The sequence below is a fragment of the Hemiscyllium ocellatum genome, chromosome 42, assembly GCF_020745735.1.
Source record: "Hemiscyllium ocellatum isolate sHemOce1 chromosome 42, sHemOce1.pat.X.cur, whole genome shotgun sequence".
Lineage (NCBI taxonomy): Eukaryota > Metazoa > Chordata > Chondrichthyes > Orectolobiformes > Hemiscylliidae > Hemiscyllium > Hemiscyllium ocellatum.
Genome location: NC_083442.1, coordinates 28,991,242 through 29,010,576, shown reverse-complemented (window position 1 = coordinate 29,010,576; position 19,335 = coordinate 28,991,242). Strand labels below are relative to the sequence as shown.

Here is a 19,335-nt window from a genome sequence, read left to right as displayed (position 1 = left end):
GGTGGAAGGTATAGGACAGATGTTAGGGGTAGATTCTTTACACAGCAGGTTGTGAGTTCATGGAATGCCCTGCCAGTAGCAGTGGTGAATTCTCCTTCTTTATGGTCATTTAAGCGGGCATTGGATAGGCATTTGGAAGTTATTGGGCTAGTGTAGGTTAGGTAGGATTCGGTCGGCGCAACATTGAGGGCCGAAGGGCCTGTACTGCGCTGTATTTTTCTATGTTCTATGTTCTATATTATAGATGGTACAAACTGCTGTCGCTGGTTACTGATGGAAGAGAATATTTAAGGTAATTGATGGGGTGTTGATCAAGCAGTTGTTATTTGGATGGTGTCAAGCATCACGAGTGTTGTGGAGCTGCACCCATCCAGGCAGGTGCGGAGTATTCCATCACACTCTGGACTTGTACCTTGTAGATGGACAGGCTTTGGAAGTTGAGTTATTCACAGCAGAGTTTCCAACCTCTAACATGCCCTTGCAACCAAAGTATTGATATAACAGGTCCAGTTAATTTTCTGGTAAATAGTAACATCCCAGAATCTGGACATTAAAGGATCCAGTGGAGCTTAATGGTGTTGAATGTTGTGAGGTGAGGGTTTGATTCTCTCCTATTGGAGATGATCATTGCCTGGCATTTGTGTGGTACAAGTTTTACTTTCTGTTAATATATCTAAGTCTCAATGTTGTCCCAGCCTTACTGCATGGGAAGAGGGGCAATTTGATATGTACATGCACTTTCGTGCAGGTATACAGGAGGTAATTTACCCTCTCTACAAGAGCGAGTCACCTGGTCCCACTCCTTCTTCTTCTGCCCATAGCCCTACAAACCTTTCTGTTTTTCCAAATTTCTTTGAAAAGTCTTGTTGAAATTTGTCTCCACCAGACCATCACACAATGCAGTCTGCATGCTCTTGCTGCAGAAGGAATTTTCCTCATGTTGTCTTTGTGTTTTGTAAATTGTCGTACTCTGGTTCTGCTGAATGGAGCAATCTCTTCTTCTTTAACTTGATTTGCCTGTCAGACTGGTGCCTACAGTTAACCGGCGAAAAATACCGAGCAGAGAGGCTATGATTCATTTAGCAGATCCCTCAGAGGTCCTGAATTTATTCATGTTGTATCTACACTAAAGTCTAAAAAAGAGGGAAATCATAAGCAGGAGTAGGGACAATGCAATGTAAATAAAGAGAGGTCTGGTACCAGTTATACACAGTGTTTATTGCAGAAGGTCAATTGGCTGGGTGACATTACTTTTACAGTGGTCAAAACTGTAATTGTACAAACAAAACAAATCAGAAGAAGTTGTGCTGGGGACACTGTCTTGTTTGGCATTGTGATTGTTGTTGGCCACACTGGTTCTGTGGGCACAGCGATGGGCACTGCTGCTGCTGCTGTTCACAATTGATGACCACTTTGATTCCAGCTCCTTTCTTCACGCATTCGAATCCTTCCTGGGCCTGCTCCAGTCCGAAACGATGCGTGATCAGAGGTTTGACATCCACCTTCTTTGAAGCTAGCAGGGCGATTGCAGTATGCCACCTGGAACAGCAGGAGGGAGAGAGGTTAATGATCAGATCACATTGCTCACCACCCGCCTCACTCCCTCCAACAGCCAACACCTCTGCCTGCTTGGTCATGACACACAAATCTTCCAGTCTCTGGAATGCATGTCAGGATTTGCCCCAGGAAATTTCAACTTCCGATGGCTGAGTCTGTTTTCCACAGGACACTCTGTGATAGTTCTCGATTTGGAGTGACAACTTGGGTTTTGGACAGCTATAACATACTGTCTCAGATAATTACCCAGGAAATGTTAGGATATATATATAAAAAAAATCACAGCCTAATTCTTGGATTCAATCATATGTCTTATCAAACACTCACACCGATAGCCAACCTGACCAGACTTATGGACTATCCTCTGACTCTCCCTAAATACCTCTGACCATTGACCAGCTCCTCTGGTATCTGATTGTTATTTGTCCCCCTGACCCCACCTGATGGCCTCTTGGGCACCCAACTCACTACCTCATACCATCTCATTCACCTACCACCATCTCCACCTACCAATCGACCCAGCTGCCACCTCACCTGCTTGCCCCTTCACTTAACTGCCACTTTACCCACTCGCCACCTCAGCCACTTGTCACCCAATCCATCTACTGTCTCACAGACGCTACCCACTTATCAATGTACCACCCCCGGCTATCTGCCCTGCCCCATTCACTTATTCGTCTACTTACCCATTCATTAACATTGAAGTTGGACACCACTTTAGGAGAAGAATGAGGGTGGATTTTATTGATACCATTAAATGCGAACAAGACTAGTTGCAGTATGGATGTTCCCAATGACCAAAGAGCCAAGAACCAAGGGGTCACTGTCTAAGGACACATGATGGACCAAGATGAGAAGTTTCCTCACCTAGAGAGGAGGGAGCCTGTGGAATTCTCTACCACAGAAAGTGACTGAGGCAGAACCATGGGATATTTTCAAGAAGTGGTTAGGTACAGTCCTTAGGGCTAAAGGGGTTGAGGGGTATGGGGAGAAAGCAGGAATGGGGACTGAGTTGAATGATCAGCCATGGTCATATTGAATAGTGCAGCAGGTTGAGCGGCCTACTCCTGCTCCTACTTTCTATTTATCTTTGGTCCTTTTTATGACCTAGAAGTATTATCACACGCAAATGAATGACTGTCCCACCACCGGAATCACTGAGCCTTTTTGCATTTTTCCTTTTGACTCCCACTCATGTCCTCAATTAGAAGTTTACAAGCAAGACTCATTATAGGCAATATAAACCCATCAAACATGACACGGGGGAGGGGTGGGGGGGAGGTAGGGAGAGTGGGAAGGCGCTAAATCAAAATGGAGTTGGAGGAGGAAATGAAACACTGTATTCCTTGATGTTTCTTTGTTTATCTTTATTATATGACCTGGCTTGTGCTGTAAAACAGGGGCCTATCTGATTTTACCCCCAGACTCGAGGGAACGCTATGCTCCACAGTTCTGGAACAGCTGGCTCCAGGAGACCCTGGTAGAAGTTGTGTCAATTTGGGAAAAAGTTTGAGCAGATAGGCATTCCAACAATAAACTCACCCCATCGTAAATGTAATGAGCTATATCATTAACACAGGCGCTGCAAAGTGTGTGGTTAGGAACCGCAATCACTGTGCCACCAAATACAATTGTTGTATAAAGTGTGAGGAATGACCTCCCACCCTAGAGACCTGAACACAAAATCCTGGCTTCCTCTGCCTGCAGTGCCGAGGCACTGCTACAATGATACCTGTCAGACAAGCCAAATTTTCACCATCCCTCCAGATCTCCCCCTCTCTGAGGATGAAAGATCAGTCCTCAGCAGGGGCCTCACCTTCATTCCCCTACGCCCTCGGATTAATGAGTTCAACACGCGGCGAGATATTGAACAATTCTTCCGCCGCCTTCGCCTCCGTGCCTACTTTCACAACCTAGACTCCCGCCCACCCTCTGACGACCCCTTCTCCCGCCTCCAACACACCCCATCCACCTGGACACCCCGTGCTGGCCTCCTACCCGCCCTCGACCTCTTTATAGCCAACTGCCGCCGTGACATCAACCGACTCAACCTGTCCACCCCTCTCACCCACTCCAACCTCTCACCCTCAGAACGTGCAGCCCTCCACTCCCTCCGCTCCAATCCCAACCTCACCATCAAACCCGCAGACAAGGGAGGCGCGGTGGTAGTTTGGCGCACTGACCTGTACACCGCTGAAGCCAAACGCCAGCTCGCGGACGCCTCCTCTTATCGCCCCCTTGACCACGACCCCACCTCCCACCACCAAACCATCATCTCCCAGACCATCCAGGACCTCATCACCTCAGGGGATCTCCCATCCACCGCCTCCAACCTCATAGTCACACAACCCCGTACCGCCCGTTTCTACCTCCTGCCCAAAATCCACAAACCTGCCTGCCCCGGCCGACCCATTGTCTCAGCCTGCTCCTGCCCCACCGAACTCATCTCCCAATACCTCGACACGGTCCTCTCCCCTTTAGTCCAAGAACTCCCCACCTACGTTCGGGACACCACCCACGCCCTCCACCTCCTCCAGGATTTTCGCTTCCCCGGTCCCCAACGCCTTATTTTCACTATGGACATCCAGTCCCTGTACACCTCCATCCCCCATCACGAAGGACTCAAAGCCCTCCGCTTCTTCCTTTCCCGCCGCACCAACCAGTACCCTTCCACTGACACCCTCCTTCGACTGACTGAACTGGTCCTCACCCTGAATAACTTCTCTTTTCAATCCTCCCACTTCCTCCAAACTAAAGGAGTTGCCATGGGCACCCGCATGGGCCCCAGCTATGCCTGCCTCTTCGTAGGATATGTGGAACAGTTCATCTTCCGCAACTACACTGGCACCACCCCCCACCTTTTCCTCCGCTACATCGACGACTGTATCGGCGCTGCCTCGTGCTCCCACGAGGAGGTTGAACAGTTCATCAACTTTACTAACACCTTCCATCCCGACCTGAAATTCACCTGGACTGTCTCAGACTCCTCACTCCCCTTCCTAGACCTTTCCATTTCTATCTCGGGCGACCGACTCAACACAGACATCTATTATAAACCGACTGACTCCCACAGCTACCTGGACTACACCTCCTCCCACCCTGCCCCCTGTAAAAACTCCATCCCATATTCCCAATTCCTTCGTCTCCGCCGCATCTGCTCCCAGGAGGACCAATTCCAACACCGCACAGCCCAGATGGCCTCCTTCTTCAAGGACCGCAGATTCCCCCCAGACGTGATCGACGATGCCCTCCACCGCATCTCCTCCACTTCCCGCTCCTCCGCCCTTGAGCCCCGCTCCTCCAACCGCCACCAAGACAGAACCCCACTGGTTCTCACCTACCACCCCACCAACCTCCGCATACAACGTATCATCCGCCGCCATTTCCGCCACCTCCAAACGGACCCCACCACCAAGGATATATTTCCCTCCCCTCCCCTATCAGCGTTCCGCAAGGACCACTCCCTTCGTGACTCCCTCGTCAGATCCACACACCCCACCAACCCAACCTCCACCCCCGGCACCTTCCCCTGCAACCGCAGGAAATGTAAAACTTGCGCCCACACCTCCACACTCACTTCCCTCCAAGGCCCCAAGGGATCCTTCCATATCCGCCACAAGTTCACCTGTACCTCCACACACATCATCTATTGCATCCGCTGCACCCGATGTGGCCTCCTCTATATTGGTGAGACAGGCCGCTTACTTGCGGAACGCTTCAGAGAACACCTCCGGGCCGCCCGAACCAACCAACCCAATCACCCCGTGGCTCAACACTTTAACTCCCCCTCCCACTCCACCGAGGACATGCAGGTCCTTGGACTCCTCCACTGGCAGAACACAACTACACGACGGCTGGAGGAGGAGCGCCTCATCTTCCGCCTGGGAACCCTCCAACCACAAGGTATGAATTCAGATTTCTCCAGTTTCCTCATTTCCCCTCCCCCCACCTTGTCTCAGTCGGTTCCCTCAACTCAGCACCGCCCTCCTAACCTGCAATCCTCCTCCTGACCTCTCCGCCCCCACCCCACTCCGGCCTATCATCCTCACCTTGACCTCCTTCCACCTATCCCACCTCCATCGCCCCTCCCCCTAGTCCCTCCTCCCTACCTTTTATCTTAGCCTGCTTGGCTCTCTCTCTCTTATTCCTGATGAAGGGCTTATGCTCGAAACGTCGAATTCTCTATTCCTGAGATGCTGCCTGGCCTGCTGTGCTTTGACCAGCAACACATTTGCAGCATTAAACTGAGCCTCCAACTGAGTTCCAGTTTAAAAGTTCCCCAGAATCTGTAACTACAAAGAGCAGGGGAGTTCTCCCTTCTGACCCTGATTAATTATTACCAGTGGGAACTGAAGAGAAGTCCTGTACAAATTAGTGGTGCAAGATGGCAGTTCATCACCACTTCTCAAAGGCTGGTTGGCTGTAATCTAAGGGTAAAAAATGAGGTCTGCAGATGCTGGAGATCACAGTTGAAAATGTGTTGCTGGTTAAAGCGCAGCAGGTCAGGCAGCATCCAAGGAATAGGAAATTCGACGTTTCGGGCATAAGCCCTTCATCAGGAATGAAGGGCTTATGCCCGAAACGTCGAATTTCCTATTCCTTGGATGCTGCCTGACCTGCTGTGCTTTAACCAGCAACACATTTTCGGCTGTAATCTAAGGGCTGTCACCTGGAGGGAGCCTGCACATGCATGTTGTACCTCATTCTCATTTAACTCAACATCAAGCCGACTGAACTGCTAGAGGTATTGTTCCTCAGACCTCGAGTGGCACCTGGTTTTAATGGCTGCCACCACTAATGGTGCCTGTGATGGGGGTTGTTCCCTTCCCTGTTTGTGGGGTGGGTCCCGAACATTTATTGGCTACCACCACTAATACTGTCTGGGGAGGGGGATGTTCCTTTACCTTTTGTGGAACATGTTTCACTTTCCCTGGAACACTACGGCTATGAGATGGATGTTTAGGTTCAACTATCCTCCCCTGCAGCTCTTTCACTATTAATGGGAGATGGTGGCCTAGAGGTATTATCACTGGACTCATAGTCCAGGGACCCAGGTAATGTTCTGGGGACCTGGGTTTGAATCCCGCTGCACAGCAGATGGTGGAATTGGAGTTCAATGAAAACCTGGAGTGAAGAGTCCAGTGATGACCGTGAATCCATTGTCGCTTGTCAGGAAAAACCCAGCTGGTTTACTAATGTCCTTTAGGGAAGGAAACTGCCACCTTTACCTGGTCTATCCTACACAACCACATTGCAGTGGGTCTGACTCTAGACCCACTGCAATGTGGTTGACTCTTAACTGCTCTCTGGGCAATTAGGGATGGGCAATAAATGCTGACCTAGCCAGTACACTCTCATCCTGTAAATCAATTTAAAAAATACTATGTGAGGCTTGCACCTTCACTTGTTCCTGGCCTGTTTGAGAATGCCATTGATTTTCTTGAAGGTACATTTAGCCAGATTTCTGGCAGTGGCTTGCCATCCATTATCAGGTTCCATGGTCCTTTCCTGACCTCTCTTCTGGCTACTGGCCTGACTCACTGCTGCCTAACCCCTTCTGGCTCTGTCCGGACACTTTCTGATACTGTCAGCCTGCTTCATTCGACTGACCCTTCCTGAACCACCACAGGCCTCACCGCTTGGAGAACTTCCAAGCCTTTTGGCTGTTTCCCTCTGGTTTGATGTATGTGACCCATCTTCAGCCAATCCTCATGGGATTCATTACACTCTGTGGATCTTTCGCAGTTCCCTGACTTTCTGTCATTAGCTACCAACCTTTTTTCCTGTCACCTGCTCTGTCCTTTTCTATTTGAGGAAGCTATGTTGCTGTTCACCATACAGTTTCTCAATAAAACATGTATCCCTGTTACTGTCAGTCGTGAAGTAAACTTGAACCAATGCTCAGTTATAACCTTTTCCATCTGGCCTTTATCAGCACACGGGGATTTAACTTCCATCCAGGTGAAGAATTTTTGATTTTCACCTGCTTAGCAAGAATGCCAGTGTATCTTTTTAGTTGCTCAAACCAGTGCCAAAAATATCCGACACAGCTCTCCTGATCAACAGGAGAGTCATACTTGAGCAGACAGAGTTAAATTCTGGATCAGTGGTGCTGGAAGAGCACAGCAGTTCAGGCAGCATCCAACGAGCAGCGAAATCGACGTTTCGGGCAAAAGCCCTTCATCAGGCCTTTATTCCTGATGAAGGGCTTTTGCCCGAAACGTCAATTTCGCTGCTCGTTGGATGCTGCCTGAACTGCTGTGCTCTTCCAGCACCACTGATCCAGAATCTGGTTTCCAGCGTCTGCAGTCATTGTTTTTACCTAGTTGATTTTAACCCTACTGCGAATCCTCTTGCAAGGATGCCTGCCTTGAAGAAGTTTTCCTCCTCTCTCTACAAGAATCTCAGGGAGTCCCTCTCCCACTGCAACTCCCAGGTCATTTCCTCTGCCCTGAAGCTCTTCAAAGCCTTTATTCCTGATGAAGGGCTTTTGCCTGAAATGTCGATTTCGCTGCTCGTTGGATGCTGCCTGAACTGCTGTGCTCTTCCAGCACCACTGATCCAGAATCTGCTGTGGGAATCTGGTTTCCAGCATCTGTAGTCATTGTTTTTACCCAGACAGAGTTAAAACTCACACAACACCAGATTATGCTCCAACAGGTTTACTTGGAAGCACTAGCTTTCGGAGCGCTGCTCCTTCATTGGGTAGCTGTGAAGCAAGATCATAAGACACAGAATTTATCTCAAAACTTCTGCGTGTCATGCAACTGAAACAATATATTGAACAAACCTAGATTGCTGTTAAGCCTTTCATCTTTCAGAATGGGTTGCAGCTCTCCAAAAGCAAGTACTTCCAAATAACCCTGTTGGACTATAATCTGGTGTTGTGCAATTTTTAACTTTGTCCACCCCAGTCCAACACCAGCACCTCCATATCATGAGCAGACAGACACCAATGTTAATACTACACACCATGCCTTCACAGCTTGAGCTTCGAGGGGCAGACAGAACCAACAATTTTCCAATACAGACTCTGGACTTGTACAGCACAAAGATTTGGGGCGATTTTCCCCTTGGGTCCCTTCTTTAAACAGTCCGAGATGGTTCTCCTCACGCTGCCAAACTTCCTGTATTCTTCCACTTGCTTCAGGCATAGTTATCTTGCCTTTATTTCTCTTTGGTATGTGACCTAGACTGTGGTCCATGTGTTGACTCGCAGTCAGCAGCCTATTGGGATGTGAGCTTCTTGATGCTCTGACTCAGTGACTGGTCTCACTGACTTTCCATAAAACCGTAATTTCAGTTCTGACTGTTTTTTAAAATTTTGCATTGGTTTACTTGATGCAGTCCATGGTCACGTGACCATTTTAAAATCACTTCAGCCCACAACAGGCCTCAGGAATTAAAAGCCAAATGATGGGAAGCTGAAATTGAGCGTCCATAATATTAGTGCTATCATGGCACAAGCAGTGTGATGGAATACTTTTCTCTTACTTAGATGGTGCAGCTCCAACAACACTGCAGAAGCCCAATGCTATCCAGAGACTAACCCAACCTGCTTGATTGACACCTCATTTAACATTAACTCCCCTCTGTGACTGACACACAGTGGCAGCAACTCACTAATGGCCATCTCTCTTTGGATCCTGCTACCTTCTATTCTACTACATACACCTGGAGAACAAAAGGAATTGAGTCTTGGAGCCCCTCAAGAAGAATTATGGAAGTTCTTGTACACGGCCTTAATTTCAAATGCCCATACACTTCAGTTAAAAGTGAGCTGGTAAGCCATTCCAATTCCAGGGATGTCTGGTTTGTTGAGGATGAAGAATTTTTGTGTGAGTCAGTGTGGACTTAAAATAGCCTCTTTTGCTGTCTCAAAGTCACTGGGCCTCACCTCAGGTAAGAAAAAGCAAACTTCATGGACTTTCCTCGCCGGCCTACTCTATAGCTGTCGAGTGGGTTAGTTAAGTTGGCTGGCAGCTGGTTAGTGATGCCAATAGTGTCGGTTCAGGGGCTGCACCAGCTGAGATTACCATAAAGGTAATCTCAGCCTCTCCCCTTCGTCTAAGGGATGGGGATCCTCAGGTTAAACCACCGCCACCTCTCTCTCTCTCTCTCTCTCTCTCTCTCTCTCTGCACTAGCAAGACTGTGGTGACTTTACCCTTTTCATTGTCGGACTGGTCACTTTATTTTCTGTGCTAACCACTCAAAACATATAAAGGAGGCCATCACTCTTTCCCACAGCAAGTGCAGTGATTGAATGGGTGGACCGGAATATTTCAGCCCTTAGGTGTGAGGTAGTCAGCTTGAGCTGTCTGAATTTAAACTCCCTTTCACTTCTCTCTCCTGGAATTCCCTGTCTCCTCTCTGCTCTGGTTTTCGTCTCGCTCTGCTTCCTTTTCCAGTCTCACTTCTTTTTTTTTTGCAAAATTTGCTTTGTTTTTTTTCTATTGAAATCCCCGTTCCAGTCTCAGATTATCCCATTTTAATGCGTCTTGTTACCTTCAGTTTTCGCCTCTAGATTTTTCACCACCTGTTTTACAATTTCTAACTTTCTGGCTTTTAGCTGAAACTTCCCCTTCACATATCTAGCTACCTCTTTTAATTCTTCCAAAGTTAATGCACGTAGTTTCCCAAAGCTATGCTCTACAAAAGCATTAACATTTAAAGTGGGCATCTTACTTCTTTGATATTACCGTCTGAAGAAAATCTTTTCAGTTTCCAGTCGTCGTTAAAAACAATTTATTTTCCCCCCTTCCAATTCTGCCAGCCGAGTGGTTCCTCCTAGTTAGTAACAACAAATCTTTAAATTTATTTTTCCCAGCTTTCACACTTCCATGATAATGCAGTTAAAATTAAGGAGCTGATCACCAGCTTCACCTGTGTGAAAGCAGGAGGAATTTTATTACTTACTATCCCTGAGAAAAATCACCAAACACACACACACAAAGACAGGCACAGAAGTTAGAAAAGGAGAGGGTGTGTCTTGTACAGACAGGAGAAAAAGGCTATGTTATTTTAGAAGTCCTTAGATCCTTGAGATGTTACTCCGGGTGCTCCGGTTTCCTCCCACAGTCCAAAGATGTGCGGGTCAGGTGATTTGGCCATGCTAAATTGCCCGTAGTGTTAGGTAAGGGGTAAATGTAGGGGTATGGGTGGGTTGCGCTTCGGCGGGTCGGTGTGGACTTGTTGGGCCGAAGGGCCTGTTTCCACACTGTAAGTAATCTAATCTAATCTAATCTAATTAATAGGGGAGGAAGAGAGAGAGAGAGAGAGACTTTCAGATTTTGTTATTACCAATCCATATCTCTTTTTCTTTCTGTGCTACTGTTACTGAAATACAGATCTTTTGCTTAGCCCCATGTCTGGCATCACAGTTTACTCGTCCACATTAGAGTGGCGCTTGAAAAGCAAGCAGGTCAGGCAGCAGCCGAGTAGCAGGAAAATCAACGTTTCGGGCAAAAGCCCTTCCTCAGACATTCGTTTTGCCCAAAACATCGATTTTCCTGTTCCTCAGATACCGCCTGACCTACTGTGCCTTTCCAGCACTACTCTAATCTAGACTCTGATCTCCAGCATCTGCAGTCCTTACTTTTGCTACCACTGTTTACATGCAAGCTGTGTAATCGACGGGCAACCTTTCATGTCCAATGAGTGCCACTTATCAAGCACATGCAAAGTGCAATAGGAGATGTGAGTTTCTTGATGTTCTGACTCAGTGTTTGGTTGCATTAACTTTAGATAAAATAATAACTTCAGTTCTGTTTTGTTTATTTTGTATTAGTTTACTTGATGCAGTCCATGGTCACGTGATCATGGAGGCCATTTTAGGTCAATGTGTGTCCTTTGAAAATCACTTCAGCACACTAAAGGCCTCAGGAACTGAAAAGTGGATGATGGAAGCTGAAAATTGAGAGTCCATATATTATGACTATTGTGACATAGTCAGCAGCCTGATGGAATACCTTCCTCTAATCATGATGGTGCAGCTCTAACAACACTATCCAGGACTAACCCAACATGCTTGATTGGCACCCCATCCACAACACTGAATATTCACTCCCCTTTGTGACTGTCACAAAGCTGCAGCAACTCGCCAACAGAACCTTCCAAACCTGTGACTTGTACCAACTAGAAAGGACTAGGTCATGGGAACACCACCCCCTCCAAGCCACTCACCATCCCGACTTGGGAATATACCGCTGTTACTTTACTGAACTCGCTCCTTAAATTAATGTGGGCATTCCTACATCAGACAGACTCTGTCAGTCAGCAAACTGCCGAAAGCATGACCAGGTGGACCAAAGGCAAGATGTAATATTCAGTTGTGTGCCCGACAATCATAAATCACCTCAGAAATGTTCACAAGAAATTAAGATCCTCTCGAAACATCTGATAAAGTGAGGATGAAGATCTTTTTGTTCAAACATGCCTCTGGACAAAACTCCACAGATGAAGCCTTTTCATTGGTTTGTGTCAATGCAGTGGCACGGTGGCTCAGTGGTTAGCACTGCTACCTCACAACACCAGAGACCCAGGTTCAATTCCAGCCTCGGGTGACTGTGTGGAGTTTGTATGCTCTCCCTTTGTCTGTGTGGGTTTCCTCCAGGTGCTCCGGTTTCCTCCCACAGCCCAAGGATATACAGGTTAGATGGATTGGCCATGGGAAATGCAGGGTTACAGGGAAAGGGTGGGATACACTTCGGAAGCTCGGTGTGGACTTGATGGGCTGAATGGCCTACTCCCACAATATAGGGACTCAATGATTCTATACCCATCCCTACCACAAAACAACAATGGCAGAAGACAACTGTAAGAAACCCTTCTAATGTGTAAGGAAATGAAGGCCTGTAATGAACATAAACACAGTCAGCAAGGACCCTCCCTCAGCATGAGGATCAAAGGGATATTGGAATGAATGTTGCCCTTGGGAAGAGGTATTTAGCTTTGAAAGGTCCAATTCCCAAATGCGTTCTAGAATCTTTAAGCCAGGCAATTCAACCCTCGTTCCAAACACGCAGTTCAATTCACTCAGGAACAAACCTTTGAAGCTGCCAGAGGAAGTGGTGGAGGCTGGTACAAATACAATGTTTCAAAAGGCATCTGGATATCTTTATGAATAGGAAGGGTTTAGAGGGATATGGGCCGAGTGCTGGCAAGTGGGACTAAATTAGGTTAGGATATCTGGTCAGCAAGGACGGGTTAGACCACAGGGTCCGTTTCCATGCTCCAACTCTAAGTCTCACCTCCATGCTACCAGGAATGAATACGCCATGGGATGTCACATTTTGGGAGTCTCTGCTCTCTCACATGGTCCTGACACATGAGAGAGACTCCAATCAATCAGGTTCAGCTCAAGATTACATACTGACTATGCAATTACATGGAAGGTTTGATTAGTGGTTACATTCCACTTTGAAGAAATTGTGAATTTTCTCGTTTTGAACATTCACTGGTCTGCATGTGCACATTCCTGTATAGGCGAGGTTCATCTTAAGAATTTGTGAGATATCTATAATTATCTGCTGAATGGCTTGAAAAATGTATTAGTATTGTCCATGTTCTTTCATGCTGGTGAAAGTTCATACCATCTATATCACAGCACATTCCATTTAAGAATTTCTCACAAAAATTGCACGATCAAGGCAGCTACCTGCAATAATCCTTTTACCTTTACCAAGCCTCAAGGTTTGAGTTGACTACTATCAGACAATTGTTTATTGCTTCCCATTTGCACCTCTATGTGCTGTACCCCACCATCCACTGCAACCACCCTCTTCCCCATTCCCACATAACAAGAGTTCTTGTGATTGTCACCACAGAAATTAAAACCCTCTCAGATTCCACACAACTCAATGTTGGCAATCACTGGTTTCAGTGTTGAAGAGTGTGGTGCTGGAAAGCGCAGCCAGTCAGGCAGCATCCGAGGAGCAGGAGAGTCGATGTTTCGAGCATAAGCTCTTCATTGGGAATGAGGGGGTGGCCCGAGGGGGTCTGAGAGATAAATGATGGGGGTGGGGTAGGGCTGAGAGGAGGCTAAAGCGTGCACAGAATTGTAGAATCCTTATAGTGTGGAAAGAGGCTATTTGGCCCATTGGGTCTGCACTGACTCCCTGAAGTGCATCTCATCCAGCCCCGGTTCCCTCAGCTGCCCAGACTTACCATGGTCCATCCACCTAGCCTGCACGTCTTAGAAATCCATGCAAGAGAGATCACTGAATGGAATGAGAAATAGGTTGACCTCGAGGCACTCTCAGAAAGAGCCTTAGGGGCCACTTGGCGTTGGCATCATACGCCTCTGACAAATTCAAAGAAAATACCTCCTCTGGGTGCCCTGGTCAATATTCTCCCCTCATGCAAAACCACCAAGAGCAGACTCCATTAGCTCTAATGCAGCATATAACACCCTTCATTATTCTTTTGTCTCATTGTTACTTTGGAGTCTTACATTGAGTGAAAGCACAGCCGTATTCATTGGAATAACTGAGTACTCTTGAAGAGGTTTATTTTGGGGTATTTTCAGGACATGAGATGTCAAGGCAAATCAGTGCCAGAACACATGTGCTTTTCACTCAATTAGATTAGATTACTTACAGTGTGGAAACAGGCCCTTCAGCCCAACAAGTCCACACCGACCCGCCGAAGCGCAACCCACCCATACCCCTACATATACCCCTTACCTAACACTACGGGCAATTTAGCATGGCCAATTCACCTGACCCGCACATCTTTGGACTGTGGGAGGAAACCGGAGCACCCGGAGGAAACCCACGCAGACACGGGGAGAACGTGCAAACTCCACACAGTCAGTCGCCTGAGGCGGGAATCGACCCAGGTCCCTGGCGCTGTGAGGCAGCAGTGCTAACCACTGTGCCACCGTGCCGCCCCTCCACAGATCAGATCGCAGAAATATGAACTTTTAAGGGTGCTTACGTGTTTGTATATCTAAAGGTACCCCGAATATCCACTTCTCGGACTGTCGCGTGTGTTACAGGAACATTTGCTGTAGCCAGTCCCATGCCGACCAATACGACCATTCCACCAGGTTTAACAGCCTGTGAAAAGCAAAACACAGTGAGGCACGGCACACAGCAGCTCCAGCCCCTACAAGATAAGTGTCATGTCTGAGCAAAGTTTGGGCTGGAGTTTACACACTCCTCTACCAATGGGTTTGCAGGCTTTCCCTTTACCTACCTGCTCATCCTCAATCCATTTGAAATTTTAGAGTCAAAGGCATTGGGCACCTCATCTGAACCACAAAGTCAATTCAGGCCCTAAGTGGCCAATTAATGACAATCTCCCACTAGTCCAGTGTTGTACAAAGTTAAAAATCACACAACACCAGGTTATAGTCCAACAGGTTTAATTGGAAGCACTAGCTTTCGGAGGGCTGCTCCTTCATCCACCACCTCCTGATGAAGGAGCAGCACTCTGAAAACTAATAAACCTGTTGGAGCATAACCCGGTGTTGTGCGATTTTTAAGTTTGAAAATTATGATGAAGTGAAGCAATTTTAAATTAAGCATGTTAAGATTCAATGTTAAAACCAGTTCCAAGGACATATTTTGCCTGGGAAAGGCCAATATAAAAGTTGAAATGCTGTTCTACATATGTGTAGCATTGTGAATTCTGAATTGAAATACTTGCAAAAGAAAACAAGGTGAACAAAGTGGACCTCTTCCTTTACAGGAGCTGTAAAGAGGTTTATTGTACAGTACAAATGCAGAATAAGCATTACAGAGTACAGCAGCTCCGCTAAAACACAGATACAAACAATAAAGAATTTTGAAAAACAAAGCTTAAAAGAGATGTTTAACAAAATGATGACCTTTGACTGCAGGGCGTAGACACAATGGTAACAAAGTATAGAGTGAGATCAGTTGGCATCATAACTGAGGCACAACGATATGAGGCTTGACCAGGAACAAAGGGATGTTAAAACAAGGGATGGAACTTTAAATGGGAACACAGGACATTAAAAAAAATTAACATGGAAACAAACTTAAAATGAGGACTCACTGTATAAGGACATGGGTCTTCCAGCATGAATAAAAACAGAAAGTATTGTTAAATATGCTCATCTAAATCCTATGTAGGTGACAGCAAGTATTAAAAGTATAGGAGGGTAATTCACTCAAAGCCATTAAATGTTTGTTCACTACCACACTCATTTCCATAGCTACTTGAGCACAGATAGAGGCCTTTCTAATATATGGACATATATTAGAATGAAAGGTACTGTCCTCAATCTGATCTTGGCTGAAAACACATGGATGTCATACATAACAACTTTAACGCGTTTCCTGAGCCTTAGTGGTTAAGCCTAACTACAGCAACAACAATGATGTACAAGCCACAAACTAAACCTCAGCTGGAATGCCATATCCCAATACTGGGCAGCAAACCTTAGGAATTGATGCTATTTCATGGAATGAGCACACTGGAAGTTTACAACATTAAAACCAATTCGAGTTCTTAAAAGGATACTGGAATGCTAATAATTCTTTACATGGGGCAGTTTGTAAGAACTAAGGCAGACAGGTATGTTCAATTTAAACATATATGAGATTAGTTTTACTGCTAAAGCACAGTCAGGTGAAATTATTAAACACATTAACAATGGACCAATGCGCCTTACTTCTCTTTGATTAGTGCTAACACAGATATATTTGCCAGGAATTCAAAAATGAAACACAAATGAATTAAGTATCAGATTTTAACATGGCCATTGGAGAAGGAGCATGTGGTGTCCACCAACACCCTCGAGCTGTTCAGGGAGAGGTGGGCATTATCTCCCCCTCCAACTCTACCTTGATTTAATCCCTGCCCTCCCCTTCACTGTTTGATCACACAGCATTGCCCTTTGAAGTGAAGGGCACTGCTTGTCACTGGCCACTTGGGTGTTTCTTTTCTTCTTGGTGGTGAAAATTGAATAAAGATTTGTACACCTTGTGTCTTTCGCTGTGTCTCACATTTGCACACACATTAAAAAAAATTTAAAAAACAGGAGTTAAAAAAAATTAAATTTGGCCATGTAAGATGGAGATAAAGAGGTAAAGTTAATAAATATTCACTGATTGCTACTGGATGTTTAGTTCTCACTTGGGCAGTCGCTCACCAGTCGTAGCTGGTACAATCCTATCCCTCCTGCAGTCACTGTGTAGAAAATCCAGAGGTCTTTTTGAGCAGGACATCTCTGCCTGTTGCTGGGTTGTCGACACTTTCCCACAGCTAAACAGGGCTCAGAACTTAAATGAAATTAAGAGAGAAGGAGAGATACAGACAGTTGCTCATTTCAGCAGGAAACAACAAATGCTGGAGATTGCAGTGGGTCAGGCAGCATCCATGGAGAGCAGGCTAATGGTTCGAGTCTAGATGACTCTTCATCAGCTTCATTCCAGCAGCTTGTGTGCTCTCCAGATCACATTTCCATAAAGCAGGCAAAAGGTTGCATCACATGGGGCAGCAGGGTGGCACAGTAGTTAGCACGGTTGCCTTACAGTGCCAGGGACCTGGATTCAATTCCCACCTCGGGCAATTGTCTGTGTGGAGTTTACACATTCTCCCCGTGTCTGCGTGGGTTTCCTCCGTGTGCTCCGGTTTCCTCCCACAGTCCAAAGATGTGCAGGTCAGGTGAATTGGCTATGCTAAATTGCCCATAGTGTTAGGTGAAAGGGTAAATGTAGGGGAATGAGTCTGGGTGGGTTGCACTTCGGCAGGTCGGTGTGGACTTGTTGGGCCGAAGGGCCTGTTTCCACACTGTAGGGAATCTAATCTAATCTAATGACCTCTCTCTACGTTGGTTTTGTATTTCAAAGATTGTAGAAGAATGAGTTCAAGTCTCACATTGCTTCTCTTTAGCAGTTGACTCATAGCCAAAGTGACTGAATATTTTTCTCGTCCCAACCATTAACTTCTGACTGATCCACCTTCCACCTTGATGAGACGGGAAGGAGCTATTCACAAGTTTCTCTTGGGGGTCTCCGTAAACATCTCCTTGAAATGAACCAAAAACAGGAAGTGGAGAGAAAGAAGAGTCAATGCTTTGGGTTCAGTGACCCCTCATCGGCGTTCTTCCGCAAATCCTGCAAGACCTGCTGAGTTTCTCCATTAGGTTCTGTTGTTGTTTCAGATTTCTAGCATCTGAACATCTTAGCTTTATTTCTGTGAAATGAACTGTTGTTTCACAATGCCAATCAGCAGTGACTTTAAAAATCAATGTCTGTTGATTCGCAAAAGTGTCATTCTTTGAAAGAAATGTTCAATATCTACCTATTTATAACCAGTCATTGGAATTATAAGTTAATACAGGTCTCCATTCAGGACACCTTTGTATGTAGGCTGTCACGTGGAGTCACGTGGAGAAACTGATGAAACTGGGACTGATCTTCATTAAGCATCAGAGTTAAGGGGAAAAATTAGCAGATGCATTTAAAATTAGGAGGACTTTGGGAGCTGGTCAGTAATAGAAGACATAAATTTCAGATAATTTCAAAAAATGCAGTCAAGAATTCTCTTTCTGTAGTGAAGTGTTGTATCTGGAACGTGCCTGAAAGAATGGTGGAAGCAGATTCAATCGTAACCTTCAGTTGGGTGTGCAGCTGCAAGGATAAAAATTGTCAAGGCTCTGAAGAAAGACCATGGGGAATAGGACTAACTGATAAGCTGCTTCAGAGAGCCAGCACATGCATGATGGCACAAATGGCCTCACTAGTTGCAATGTATTTCTTTTGCTCCGATGATCACAGCTGGATCCTGGGACCTCTGCTGTGCCTGTCATGTTACCAATTGATGGGCTTTTGTGGTGCAAAGGTAGTGTCCATACCTCTGGGCCAGAACATTTGGGTTCAAATCCTTACCTGCCCTTCAGATTTGTCATAACATGTCTGAGCAGGTTGGTTGAAGTATTTATACCCAGTTGGTGCACTGAAGTGCATTCCATTGCTCACAATCAAAAGCCAAATTTTTCACTGTAACAATAAAATATTATCAGTCTCATTTTGGAACCTTGCATTTGGAAAATATTGTTTTCCTCTATACAACAATTTAAAGAAACATGCTGGACTCAAGATGAAGAGATGCCATCTGGACTACATACAGAGACCCGGCTGAGAATTTCAGAAAATATCCTTGAACAATCTCGAGCTATATGCTACCTTTTTTGTCTAATATCGCATAGGTTGACAGATTTCAAAAAGTTAAGGATCCCAGTACTTACATAGACACCAGCCTGGGTACAGGTATCAGAGCCAGTGCATTCAAGGCATATGTCTGGCATGGCACAGAGAGAGTTCTTCACCTTCTGGGCTAGTTCCATAGGACATGTACATTTATCGACCTTCAAGACAACAGTGGCCCCCATGCATTTTGCCTTCTCCAACCGATCTTGACACATATCTGACAAAAAAAACAATGTCATTAAAAGTTAGCATCAGAAGTTTCTAGGAGCTCTGTTTCTTCCTCCAGTTCTGGTCCTTTCTGCATCCTGATTTATTCCCCTCGACCCTATCACACACTCCATCACCAACACCTTTCACAGAAAAATTAAATCATTGAAGATAGAAGGAGGAGGCCACTCGGTCCCTCGAGTCTTCTCTGCTATTCAATATGATCATGGCTGACCATTGAGCTCAAAACCCTTGCTCTCTTTAGCCACAAGAGCTATATCCACCTCCTTCTTGAAAATACATAATATTTTGGCCTCAGCCACTTCCTGTGGTAGTGAATTCCCCCGGCTCCCCAATTTCTGGGTGAAGACATTTCTCCTCATCTCA

General features: G+C 46.0%; 1 protein-coding gene across 1 annotated transcript in view; it reads right to left on the bottom strand.

Annotated features, from left to right (window-relative positions):
- Positions 1–1,292: 1,292 nt before the first annotated feature.
- Positions 1,293–19,335, bottom strand: part of LOC132834711 (sorbitol dehydrogenase-like) — a 64,570-nt gene continuing 46,527 nt past the window's right edge. The window contains exons 7-9 of the mRNA XM_060853673.1: positions 18,780–18,958; positions 14,495–14,616; positions 1,293–1,539 (exon numbers count right to left, since the gene is read on the bottom strand). Of these exons, the coding sequence (XP_060709656.1) occupies positions 1,293–1,539; positions 14,495–14,616; positions 18,780–18,958 (548 nt within the window). The remainder of the gene's footprint in view (positions 1,540–14,494; positions 14,617–18,779; positions 18,959–19,335) is intronic.